The sequence below is a fragment of the Podarcis tiliguerta genome, assembly GCF_965153285.1.
Source record: "Podarcis tiliguerta genome assembly, chromosome: 1".
Classification (NCBI taxonomy): domain Eukaryota; kingdom Metazoa; phylum Chordata; class Lepidosauria; order Squamata; family Lacertidae; genus Podarcis; species Podarcis tiliguerta.
In genome coordinates this window covers 106,610,614-106,624,669 of record NC_139534.1, presented here as the reverse complement: position 1 = coordinate 106,624,669, position 14,056 = coordinate 106,610,614, and the positions used below count along the sequence as shown (strand labels likewise).

At 42.3% G+C, this 14,056-nt stretch overlaps 1 protein-coding gene across 28 annotated transcripts in view; it reads right to left on the bottom strand.

The window, feature by feature from the left end:
* NRXN3 (neurexin 3) overlaps positions 1–14,056 on the bottom strand; it is a 1,187,696-nt gene that overhangs the window by 1,064,522 nt on the left and 109,118 nt on the right. For all 28 annotated transcript variants that reach the window (XR_014512831.1, XR_014512832.1, XR_014512833.1 and 25 more), the window contains exon 4: positions 2,472–2,501. Coding sequence is in view for 25 of the 28 variants with exons in the window: in XM_083447320.1 (XP_083303446.1) it covers positions 2,472–2,501 (30 nt within the window). In the remaining 3 variants the exon portion in view is untranslated. The remainder of the gene's footprint in view (positions 1–2,471; positions 2,502–14,056) is intronic.

Genomic DNA, 14,056 nt, shown 5'->3' with positions numbered 1-14,056 from the left:
TTGACAGATGCACACTCCACAATGTAATGCCTTTTCAAGAATCTGGCTGGTATAACATGAGCTTTTCATGGTTCCCGAGGAGCCTGCTGTCACAGTCCCTTTACACCCGAGTGTTGCAGTTGGGACTTGTCAACTGCAGTATTTACTCTACGGTAGCTTACCATACCTGGCTACAGACCAGCTGAAAAATGAAGCAGGGGTAAAGAGGCAAGTGAAGAGCTCCTTGGAACCCAGCCAAGTACTCAGAATAAAAAGAGAGAAAGGAAGAGAGGCTCTTAATGCAACAATAGCAGTGACAGATCAGGAACTGAGATTGGGTCCGCTAAGCTTCCTGGCAGACACCCAGGCTGCTCCACCATCTTAAAACTTAGGGGCAGACTCCACTGGACCTTAACTGTATTGTTCCACCTTTGGTTTCCACAAACTGTGAGAATGAGGAGCCTGATCTGGATCCAGACCCTAGCACGAGCAATGGAGGGCATTAGTCGTTTGGCCTCTGCTACAATCTCAAACTGGTTCCAGAAACATCTGCAGTTTTCCTTGGGGAGGGGTCAATACATTCACACTGAAGGTGCAGTGTAGGGCAAAAGGTCAAAGCCTCCCTACCACCACCACCACCACCCCCTGCAAGGGTCCTGATCCAGATTTTGCTTCCCTGGCAATTTATGGGGCAGGAACTTCACTCAAAGGCAAAACTATACAATTATGTACATGTAGTTTGGCCCTTTGGAAATGTACCTGAATTTCAAATAACTGCTCAGTGGCATCACTCTGCATTGGTCTTCAAGCTTATGGTTTAAGATTTTTACTTTTACTTTAACCAGAGAACTTTCACTGGCGAGATATAATTTCAGCAGTATTCTAAATTAGGTGGGCAAAATTCAGTTCTCCATTACCTGTTTGGCAATGGCTTTAGCAGAAAGATGCAACCACAACAACAATCTGGCTAACAGAAGGGTGATCTGGCAAAGCAGCACACGCTAGCATTTCATGTTTGTGCCTTACTACTGTAGCAAAGAGCCTTTTGACCCCTTTCTCATTTCATCCTACAGGGGCTCTTTTCAGACCCAGCAGGAAGACCAGTGGCAGTCTGTGCTAGCCTCACCTAACAAGATGTTAAATAAAGGGGGTTGCTTGGCAAGTAGAACTGGATTGCTCTGTGCCACATCTTAGGGCAAGGATTTTGTAGTGGCTGCAAAAGGATATGTCTCTCTTTGTGCCAATGTAGCAAAAGAGGAACAATTATGTTCCAGGATAGCTTTATAGCTCTGACTTGCCTCCTACTGCTGCCATCCCAGTTCAGCTCCTTGCTTCCTGACTAGAGGGGCCTCAGCTGCTTGGCCTGAATCAGAAGGCAGAGTGTACCTTACACATGTGGACTGAAAGAGAACTCTTGATTTGAAGGTCCAGATGATTCCTCAGTTACACTGAGTTATAGTACCTGGGACCAAAAACTTTATGGACCCACCCTTCTGAACAAGGAACCACTTTCCTCAACTGACCCATTCAATATTTGCTTGTTGTTCACTGAAATGGAGGGTGTGAATCCAGCATCTCTGCCATATCTAGAGGCAGATCATGCCACAACTGCATCAAATCCTCTCTCTTCCGTACCTAATTCCTGAATGTTTGCTTGCTTTTGTCCAAACTTTACACCATTACTTTCTGCCCAGCATGAGGCCAATAAGCTCCCTCTGCCAAATTCAATCAATGCACAATAACATCTGGCCCAAACGACAAAAACAAGGCTTCTGATTTAGAGGCATTTCATTGTGCAATCCAGCCCTGGGTTATACCAAACTTCATTTGTTGGAACAATGTGTTCTGAACGTATTTGAATACCATAAGCTGCAGGTTGGAAACAAAAAGACCATAAGCTCTAAATTGTCTTCAAGGATCTAGGGTCATTTTGTGAAACCTGTTGAGTATGTTCTTGCAGAACATTTCCCCTGAAATGGGAAGTGAAATTCTGAAGACCATGTTTACCAAACAGGTAAAGAAACTGTGTCAGATTTCAAAACAAAGACAGAAAGGCTGGTGAGTATATGAAGAGAAGGAGCATGTTTGCAGTTCTCTTAATTTCCCTTTCATCACTTCAATTCGTTGTCAGAACACCTGACTTCAAACTTCCCAGAATTATACAGTTTTTTCCAGTCTGAGGTCCTCCAGATATTTTAGATTACAGCTCCCATGGATTCTGCCCACAGTTGCTGGGGCAGATAGGAGCTGGAGTCCCAAACATCTAGAAGTGCACAGGCTGTGGGGGACAGGGAGGCTGCTCTTGAGCATTGGTTGCACAGCCCAAAGTTTGGCAAGTGAGTGATGGAAAGGCAAGAGAGGGGGGGTGGAAACAAAGCAGTTGGGCTGCTTTGGGGATATGGGCTTATGCAAGCCAAGCCAGGACTAGAAAGAAGCAAGGGTCATTGTGGCCACAGTCAGGCACTGGCAAAAGCAGGAAAGAAAAGACTTACCTTGTTCACCCATCATCAGGTGTGAAAGGCCTTTGAGAAAGAGAAAGAAAGGAAGTGAGAAAGGTAGTAGAAAAGGAGAAAGACAAATATAGGAAGATGCATGTGTCTATCATTTATATAGCCCAATAGTATTGGCAATCACCACATACTTGATGAGGAAGTATGGATATTGTGCTCCATGCATGAAATTGCATGTGCATGCATGCACACAAACACACACCACAACTTTCCATATTAAAGGGGAAAGCTTGGGCTGCAGAGAAAAGATTCCATTGATGTCAGTGAGAAAACATCCACAGATTTTAATGGAAGGAGTGTGTTCTTAGTCAGATGTCAGCGTCAGACACTTGGTTTGCAGGCTTTCACTCTCATTTTACAAAACATGTCAAAAAGCTAATCCTTATTCCTGATAAAGGTCTTACAAACCACCATTAACCACAAATCCTTTGCATATCTCTGGTTTTCATTTCGGATATACACAAGCATACACACACAAGCTCCACCACAACACACATACACAGCTATGCTCATGTAGCTGCCACTTTTCTTCAGAATTTGTATGGGCAGTATCTTAGAGTTTGGAGATATCAGATGCACCTTCGAAGTTTTTTCAATCAACAGCAGTTTTCATGTTTTTAGTAATTTATCTTTTTCTACTCCTTCACCCTTAGAAATTTAAAATCCAGATCATCCAAAGTAAATATTCATCCAAAAGAACTCTCCACCAGAGAAGGGGATTACTACTTGTAATAACTGTCCGTGTATGTATATGCATATACACACATATTTAAATGTTCAAGATTACTAAGGATTGGGGGGGGGCATAATCAGAAGCCACATGTTTTACAATCCCATCCCTTCCTTCTACTATAAATAAATGCAACAGATTTCTTTTGATTAAGACATGTCCTGAATTATTATTATTATTTGCTTTTGTTTTGAATAGATATGATTGAATGTTGCATTTTTATTTCATTTGGGGATATTCTTGCACAACTCAATTTATGGTTCCTTCTGCCACTGATGCCTAGGAAGAAAAAAACATATGTTTGTTCAGTTCTTATGAATGCTGTAAAAGCAATTTAAGCCCTGGAATATGCTGAAGCATGTCATACAACCTACCCATGAAAAAGAAGTGCTGAAGCAACAAAAAAACCAATGTGTAATTGAAGTTTGCTACAAGTTTCATAGTTTTTAAAATGTATTATTCTTATTTATATCCTATTTTGACATTGGACTCTATTTTGGATTCCCAGCGGTCTTTCATTTGAGGAATGGTTCAAGTCTACATCTACATAGTTCCAGAAATACTGAAGCATCACTTGTTCTTATCCTGGACTTCAGGTTGTGTATTTTTACTACAAGCTAACTGTGGAGGAGGAGGAGGAGGAGGGCAGGAGGAGTTTGGACTTGATATCCCGCCTTTCACTCCCCTTAAGGAGTCTCAAAGCGGCTAACAATCTCATTTCCCTTCCTCCCCCACAACAAACACTCTGTGAGGTGAGTGGGGCTGACAGACTTCAGAGAAGTGTGACTAGCCCAAGGTCACCCAGCAGCTGCATGTGGAGGAGCGGAGACGCGAACCCGGTTCACCAGTTTACGAATCCACCACTTTTAACCACTGCACCATGCTGGAGGAGGAATAATAGCTGTAGGAGAACTAAAAGGCATATCTTGCCCACCTAATTTCCCATTCTTAGGAAATGTCCCTGACAAGAAATGGATCAGCAACAGCTGATCTGCAACTGCAGTTGCACTTTCAAGTATTTTAATGATTATTAGAATAGTTTCCTATGCTTTACACATTATGTACTCATTACATGGAGGACTTACTCTCCATGTGCATTAAATGGGGAGCTAACGTTTGTCTGCCACTAACAGTACAGTCAATAGGTCCAAGAAATAAGGTTCCCAGCAGTGCCTAGAGATCCTACTTTTTTGTGTGTATTTTGTGCCGCAGAAACATTTAGGTCCTTCTAGATGTTAGGTTCTAGAGATGATTGGCACTTGGATGACTCATAATATGTTGTCCGCAATTAAAAGAAAAATGTGCTGTATTTATAATGCTTGAGACCCTTCCAGTAAATTAAAATTTAAAAGCAGCACAGAAATGTTAAAAGTAGAATAGTAAGTCAACTAACACAGGGGCTTACCCGAGTTTGGTTATTATTCAGTAGCAGCATCAACTGCAGTTATCTTCTGACAGGAAAGGACAACTGCAACATTTGATTTCCAAACTTGTCCCCTCAAACATTGCCCACATGACCCTGGCTTGCCTGGCACGCTAAGCTAAACTCTGACATGATCAACAGCAGGTGAACTTGTGGGCTCCCTGAGAGAAGCGCTCAGCTGCTTTGCTCCTCCATGGCATTTTTTCCTGCCATGCCATAGTGAGCTGAATGAAGGTTTAGCTTAGTGTGTCACCTGAGGCTATGGACTTGTGATCAAGCACTCTTCTTGCTAAACATGAGCTATAGCTAAGGTTTGCTCTTGGTTATAGCTCGTGTTTGGTGAGAACAGAGCTGCTCACAAGTTAGGATAGTACATGGAAGGACATGGGTTAGGACATGTAAAAAATACATATGCAATACAAAAACATATTTTATAAATCAGTGGGTTCTCAATTCATAGAATTATAGAATCATACGCAAACAATTTACACATTGTTTATGTAGAAATGTTTTAATTCAAAACAAATGAACCAAAATTCTTCTACATGCTAGAAATATGCTGCACTCTTGCAAAAAGAAGGTAATTTTAAAAAGAAATAAACACGACAAACATTTGCTTTCTTTTAGGGCTTAATATATGGAAACATACAAACCAACCAACAAATGTCACCCCTTCCTACAGCAAAGTTATGGGTCCATCCTAAGAGGTTGCTTCTATAAATGTTAAAGGTAAAGGTAAAGGGACCCCTGACCATTAGGATCAGTCGTGGCCTACTCTGGGGTTGCGACGCTCATCTCGCTTTATTGGCCGATGGAGCCAGCGTACAGCTTCCGGGTCATGTGGCCAGCATGACTAAACTGCTTCTGGCGAGCTAGAGCAGCGCACGGAAAAGCCGTTAACCTTCCCGCCAGAGCGGTACCTATTTATCTACTTGCACTTTGATGTGCTTTCAAACTGCTAGGTTGGCAGGAGCAGGGGCCAAGCAATGGAAGCTCACCCCGTCGCGGGGATTCGAACCACCGACCTTCTGATTGGCAAGCCCTAGGCTCAGTGGTTTAACCCACAGCGCCACCCGCATCCCCTATAAATGTTAGAGACTTGCATAATAATTTAACAAATGCAACACTTCATCACAGCTAACACAGCTCTCAAGTATTTTGTACTGGAAACCTGTTTCTCAATACGGAATGCCAAATGTGAAGTGGTCCGTTAACTCAACAAATCTCTATACACAGTGAATAACAACTGCAAAATGGCTGTAAGAAGCTTCTTAACTAATGATCCTGAAGTAGGCAGTTATCCATCTGAGGTCCCAGCCAATTCATTTTAAATTTTACTTTGGATAAGAGACTAAGGAAAAGCACAAAGTTAACATTGGCCCACATCCTTGAAAACAGATGCATCTATTGAGACCAAATGTCACATTTGTGGGGGCAAAGAAAACTAAACCTTGGAGTTTTAAGTACAACATGATTGCGTAATCTTTTAAAAGGTTAATTTTAATCACGCTAGATCTCCAAGTACCGTTTTCAAGAGTTAAAGTTGTCTGTATATAAAAATCAGAAGTGTACCGTTCCACTTTCTATAGGAAAGTAAAGAATTAAGTGTCACTAATTGCACAAAGTGCTTAAGGGCCAACCCTTGGATCTGCATGCAGCCATAAGGACATTTTAAAAAGTAGCTTCAGAGTACAATTACATGAAAGAGCAATGCAATTAAGCAGTGGTCCTCATATCTGAGGACTTATTAGGGGGCACTTTGGTAGGGTGGGGTTGTTACAATGGAAACCTTGGAACTGCAGCCTTTTTGTCGTGCTTAATTATGCTCAAGCTCTTAGCACTTACAGAGCAGGAAAATTAAAGCCACTAAACATAAAGAAGTAAGAGAAGTGCATTTTCTTTTTTTAAAAAAACAGCTTAAAATGACAAGTGATTGAAGCCATGAAGGACGATGGAGTCTTTTTGTTCTTCTTAATTATAGCTTGTCCTGTTGTACTCAGCCAATGTTGAACTGGGTGGAGGGGTGTTTTTTGTGTGTATCAGCTGGAACAAAAAGACTCTGTTGGCGTGTTGGAAGACGAATGGTTCCATTTAGGCCCAAAGACTACCATTTCTACCTTTGAACAGCAGCAGGAAAGAATCACAGAACGAAACTAACAGCACAGCAAGAACTGGACTTTATCCCTCAGAGCACTACCAGGCACTTAGCCTTGGATTCTATCGAGAGATAGGGCCAGTTTCCAACCATAACTGGGAATCTTGAACTCTGAGTTACCTATATAAAAACCAGATTTTTATTATTTTTTTAAAAGGGCAAGCACACTCCTAGCTTTTAAAAGAAGGAGCTGAACTACGAAGAAAGAAAGAATTACAGAGGAATGCAATGCAAAGAGAGAGAGGTTCTCAAAGGATTTGGGTTTCTGTTGGACAGGATGTGATGAGTTGTTAGCCTCCAGCATACATAGTGCCCACCCATCCTTCACCACTGGGCACACCTGTAGCTGGGCTAGAAAACAGTCATTCTCATCCAATACATCAATGGCATATGCAGTAGCCAAGGGGCTCCTTACAGGCCCCAGCAGTACAGCCAGCCAGAAGCTAAGCAGAGATATTGTAGCCTGAGGCCCATTTCCAATCCAATTACACAAAACAGCTGTGCCATGCCACCTCTTCCATCTCCACTTGAGATGCCCATCTTAGGACTAAGTCTCTGTCAGTGTCAGAGGAAGAGATTTTCAGGGGTAATATATGGACTAGAAGAATTATTTGCATGCATTCTTTCATGCTGATGTGGTAAGAGTATGAAAGGCTGCAGAGGATTCAAGTTACTTTTCTGCGCTCTGTTTAGTAAGTTTTAATGGCACGCATATGGTTCGTAGAGGCATTTAAATGGAAGTTCCCACAAACAGGAACTAGATAAATAGCATGACTAAAGAGTGGGTAGATGTGTGCCAGTAAGAAGCTTTACATAGCAAAGAATGTGTAATCAAGGGCTCATTGCAAAATATTCCACTCTCCAAATATTGCTATATCTAATGCCCTCGAAACTGAACAGCTTTCTTGTCTGACTCTTGAGGAAGCCTCATCAAATTGCTGCCATCTTGAACTGTGCTCTGAGCATTTGGGGGCAGAAGAGATCATGTGCAAATAAATCCAAGATGGTAGCCAGCCATGTCGTGGAACTGGATCTTCCCTTTGTTAAATTTAAGTGAAATCTCATTCTAACCAATACTATGAATGAATTAGAGCACATCCCACTTCTGACCATGTGCAAATATACACATAATGGGAAATAGCAATACAGTTGGAAGAACTGTGCAAATTTTAAACCTTCATTCCTTCCATGTGATTTCACGTGTGATTTCCAAATAAGTGGTCTAGAAACAGAGCATTTGTAAATATGAATAAAATATTTTATTATGGGAATAAACCATTAATTATGTACATGGCTGAACTTTCAAATTTAGAACAGTGGAAGAATTCATTTGAATTTATAATTAAGTCTATAAGAGGAAAGTTTTAATGAAGTTATTGATCTCTTTTAGAAAGAATGGCTTCAATTTAGATATGCTCACACACAGTGAGCTGCTGTCTGCTTGAATTAGCCCATTGCTAATCCCAACCTAGCAACATTGAGACCCTGCATTGTGCCGATGAAATTATTAGTCACACCACTCATCCACTTGTTCAGGGAGACAGCAGAAATTGTGAGAGTCTCTCACTTCCCCAACAGGTGACTGGTGCTTTTTCATCTCTTTCATTCCTGTTCATGGTGTCCATTTTAGAAGTCTGTCAACGTTAGAAAGAGGGGTGGGGTTAGAGGTGAAATATGGGCTACATAGAAAGCTACTTTCATTTGACTGGGCAGCAGCTATACAGCTACAGCCATTGGGTAGAATTTTACAATTATGAACCAGAGTTAGCACCTGTCTGCATATGCAGTTCCTCTTACAAGTAATGATGCACATGGAGAAGCCTGTTTATAGGCACACCCTAAGCAGCTTAGGATCAGGTTACCCCAGAGATCGCATGCTCCCATATGAACCTCCCTGTACAGTAACATTGACCATAGATGCTGTTAAGGACTGGTTGGACGCAGAGGAATAGTGGGAGGAACCAGCTGGGGTGAACCCCCAAAGGAAGAAGGCTCCAAGCCAGGGTGGGTGGTGAGATGATGATGATCAGAGGTCAGAGGGAGAAGACTGGGAGGAGGAAGAGGTGTTGGAAGCTGAAGAGGTGAAATCTCCCCTTGGTGAGAAGGGGGAGTCTGGGGCAGAGAGAATACCAGAACCAGAAGTGGAAGCAGGAGAGTGGGATGAGGGAGGCCAAGAGGCAGAAATGTTTCAGGCTGGTGAAGAAGCAGAAGGTCCCTCCCCCTCTTACCGTGACAAGCTCCCCTCCCTCCTGGTCTCCCAAAACCTGGAGAGGCATGAAGCAGGAGGAGCAGAGACAGGCACACAGGCTTGGGGGAAACCTGGGAGAGGAGGGCACTTAGGCAGCTGTGGGAAGGTGGCCTCATAGAGCCACAACTGCCTCAGAGGGGCAGGACCTACCGAAGAAGAGTAGCTGTGCATAACCTGGTTGTTGTTTTTTCTTAGAAAGAGTTAACTCCGTGTGATTTACTTCTGACTTGCTCTTGACAGAGGCCCTGTGCTCCACTGCATCCATATGGAATTGTAGGTGGGCGTATTCAAAAGACAAGACCTTTTTGGTGGTGCTCCTATAACTACAGAACACTTTCTCAGTGGAAATCCACCAGGATTCTCTTTCCTTCACCAAAAGTTTGACACATTTCTCTCTTTGCAGCAGGCTTTTAAGGTATAATTGGTTATTTTGCTGGGACTTGTGTCAATATATTATCTTTCTATCTTGTACTGTTTAAGTATTGGCATTACCAAACCAATACATGCAGGAAAATGGGGGGATGGGAATACAAGTGTTCATATAAGGGTGACCTAAGTGGATGAGAAGCTGTGCTGGTGTAAAGGATCAGCAATCTAAAACATAAATACTGGGCACACTTCAACAACCACCAGTGCTGTGCAACCTCCATCCATTTCAGCAAGGTTAAGAGAGGGCTCCTGAGAAATCCCCAGCGAAAAGCTACACAGCAACCAAGCTGCCAAGCTGTGTATTACTTGTTCACAGCTGTTAGCATCTACTATGAGCAGGTGAGCTCTTCTGGTCTGAAGGCCAATTTGGACCCAGCAATGACAGCTCTTCAGTTCCTATGAAGTAGGACATAGCATTCTGGCACCAGTAACTTGGCAAACAGAAACAAGAGCTAGGAAGCAGGACTATCCTAGGGGAAAGCCACAGAAAGTCTGTAAAGGTAACAGAGGAAGAGAAGCTGGAATCCTGGGGGTTTCAGCTAGTCTTAAAGCGCCCCCAGACATCCTTTTTAGTGTGCATTTATGATGATTCCTGCTAACCATTATATTGAGGCAGTTACGCACAACCCCACTTTCAATACTGTTTGAGCCTGCAAAGGTTTTGAAGTGGGCATGCTGCTTCATTTCCAATAGGTGCATGCTCCATAGCTTCCTGCTGATATTCTGTAATTTTTCATACCACATATGGGGTATTTGGGGGGGGGGGGCTGTTCCAATTTTATTGTCCTGTGATGCAAGAATGCCCTTCCAAATGGCAATAATGCAGCAACCTTGGGAAAGCAGCACTGACCACTAATAAAGTGGAAGGGTGTGTGGATCGTCCAGTATAAATTTACCTGAAGGAGCGTCTCAACCCCCATCATTCTGCCCGGACACTGAGGTCCAGTGCCGAGGGCCTTCTGACGGTTCCCTCGATGCAAGAAGCCAAGTTACAGGGAACCAGGCAGAGGGCCTTCTCGGTAGTGGCACCCGCCCTGTGGAACGCCCTCTCACCAGATGTCAAAGAGAAAAATATCTACGAAACTTTTAGAAGACATCTAAAGGCAGCTCTGTTTAGGGAGGCTTTTAATGTTTAATACGTTACTGTGTTTTAGTGTTTGCTGGAAGCCGCCCAGAGTGGCCAGATGGGTGGAGTATAAATAATAAATTATTATTATTATTATTATTAGGATATTTCCGTTCCACCTTAAAAGGGAGCAGGATGTTTGTGTCACAGCCTGCGTATTTCCTGTTCACAGGATGTTTCTGTTGTGTCTATGCTTTCGTTCTCTCTCTGTGCCTGAGACATCAACGCAGGCAGTCATGTTTTCTTTGTTCTGACCAACACTGAATAAACTTGTAAATAATGCTCTCCTGCGTGCATCTTTCGCTGTGTGAATTCTGCTGATAGAGCATGCATGAGCTCTGGAATGTGGCAAGCTATTTCTGGAGCTCGTGTCGCTAATTGAATGATACTGCGTGTCTACGGGAGATCGATGGACGTCCGGAGGCGGCTTGTGGAGCCATGATGGACTTTGTCTCCCTGGCAGTATCCCAACAATAATTATTATTATTATTATTATTATTATTATTATTATTATTATTACCACTATTGAACCTTTATTGTGTCGATGGCATTGCAGGCTACATAAGTAAGCAAGCAAACAAACAAACAAACAAAACCCACAAGTCTTATCAAAGGCTTCCCCAACAATTTCTCCCTCCAAATCTGTCTCTTTTAAGATTTCACAGGAACTAATCAAATTTCTAATCAAATGCTCTAACTTCAGTTCTTTATCAACTTTACCCTTGCACTGAGAGCTTCTTTGCTAGCCTTAGAAACCTTAAGGGGCTATCTGTATTGTTATTAAATGCTGCTTGTTTTTAACACTCAATTGGAAGCCGCCCAGAGTGGCTGAGGAAACTCAGCCAGATGGGCGGGGTATAAATACTAAATACTAAATAATAATAATAATAATAATAATAATAATAATAATAATAATAATAATAATCTCATGCTGGTGACGCACCCACAGCCATTGGATGAAGCATGTTTGCTAATGGTTTCTGAGACTCCCAGGTAAGAATGTGCAAAACCACAACAACACAGAAATCTCAGTAGCCTCATCTACTGTAATTTAGTAGCCAAGTGAGTCCAGAAGTGGTGGTATTGGCAGAAATAAGGTCAAACAGCATGGTCCCCACTATTCAATTGCTATCAATCCTATACCTTAATAAAGGCCTTGCTAAGAAAGAAAATGGCCTCCATGCAAGACAATATGTTTTTTTAAGACCCTACAATTTAAAAAGTGATGTTCTATTAGATATTTTATATAGATTTTAAAAAATGATGTTCTATTAGATATTTTATATAGATATTGATATATTTCAATTCTACTAATGTTTAATTGGTTTTGAATGTGTGCTTTTTTTCTATGCCTTTAATTGTTTCTGTTTTAGCTGTAAGCCACCTTGAGTCCCTGTTGCTGCATCATTATTTATTGGTTGTTGAATGTGTTGTTATAAAAATAAAACAGTGTTATCTGCTTTAAGGATGATTTATGGAAAAGTGGAATTGTTTTAAAAACAAGCAAGCATGTGGCAAGTCCCTGAGGACATGAACATGAGAGACCTGGCTGGCAATGACACTTCACTATACATCAGTGGCAAAAGGATTCACAGAGACCTGGTAGTCTGCAGGGACTGAGAGGTGGAGCAAATAGCAGCCAAGCCAACCTTGCCCTATTGACCAAAAACATGCTTGCAGTTCTAAACTGAAATAGAAAAGTTATGAAGTGGCTCTTAAAGAGGGCGAGGAGCATCACGGCTGATTGTTCCTCTTGGTGGGTTCCATGCTAACAGGAATGGTAGTCTAAAAAAATGAGATGGCTGGCACGCAAATAAAAGAGTTCATTCAAATCAAATTCCAGTTCACTCGATTTTGGCTTGCCCACAGAGAAAGTCTTGGGGTCAAGCACTTTGTGACAGCCAATCCTAGGCTGTTGACTGGGGTATTAGTTGTGGCCTGTCTAGTAGGCAAATAAAATGAATCAATTCATCAATACAAGTCCTTTGCAGCCCTACTGCTGCCTGCGGGTAAATAGTTGCATGATAAAGAAAATTCCTAAACTGTCCCATAAATCTATAAACAGTCTCACATAGCAGCAGCCTGGGGCACCTTTCTGCATCAAAACAGGCTGCAACAGGGATGGCCAACTAAGGCCCTACAGGCCAGATCCAATCCTCAGGGCAATTTTGTCAGCTTTGCCAAATTTGAAGTAAGGTAAGGCAAAGGCACCAGATATATGAGAAAATGTGCCCCTTTGCACACCCTGCCTGCTGAATGCACCTGCAGCTGACAGTGACACGTAATTGCATATAGGCAAATCCATAGAATATCTCCAGGAGAAGAGGGAGGGTGTGGGGAAGGGCGCACAAGCCTGTGTGTACGCAACAGGTGCTCAGAGAATGCCAAGTCCACTTGTATCAGTTAAGGAAATTTAACTAAGCTGCAATAGTTAAGGGGTGTGAGCGGATCTTGAATTGAGAGGGGTGCTGTTGTGCGAGGACTATTGTGAAGCAGGTGCCAAATGAGAGCTAACTAGGCATTTTGCCACTCTTACAAATATCCTATAACTCTTCTTCCAGCACCAGATGTGCTGAAAAATGCTTTGCATGCATCTTAACTCATTTCCATGCATCTTAACTCCTTTCCATGGAAGCCCTCACCCTGAATCTTCTGTTCTGGGGGGGGGGCAGGGGAGATTTTGACTTCTACTCTTATCTAAGTTATATGACATGATGTCCATTTTGAATTGTGTATCTGGTTCATTTAGAGAGGGAAAACACATTGCAAAGGCAAATATCAGATGGGTGTTATTAGTTGATCAAATCTCTTTCGGAATCATGCCTAGAAAAAACACAGTGTCACATGACCTCTTCCACCCTTATTATCAGTTGTGTTGTGAGGATGTACTGCCTCATTTCATGCTAGTATGGTGCGTATGGTGAGTGAAGAAAGCATGATATAGAGAGAATAGGAAGAGAACTGTAGATTAACTTGCACTCTTGACTTGATTGATTTTGGGCAGGGGGAGTTACAGTCCAGGGTGTAAATCGAATGACTTAAGAGAAAGATTATTAATCATGATGATTATGATGGTTATTTATTATGATGATTAATTCACATTATCATTTATTGGATTTCTTACCCACTGTTCAATGTGAGGTACCAAGGCAGGTTATAGCAACATAAAAATCTCTGCCTGTCAAAGCCCCTTGCACAGCATTTCCCAACAGCCAGCTTTTCTTCAGGCACTAAGGAACTACAGTGCAAGGGATTTGCCAGCCCTGTGCTTGACAGAGCACTGCACACAGGGCCGGCAAAGCTGTTTTCTACAGAGATTGGCTGCATGATTGAGTTCCTCACAGGGAACACAGCTGATCTGGCAGGGCTGAACTCACACATCAGCTTCTGGACAGCAATTTCAACCCTACTTGCTATTCCAGGGAAACTCATGTGACTGATTCACATGAGCAATTG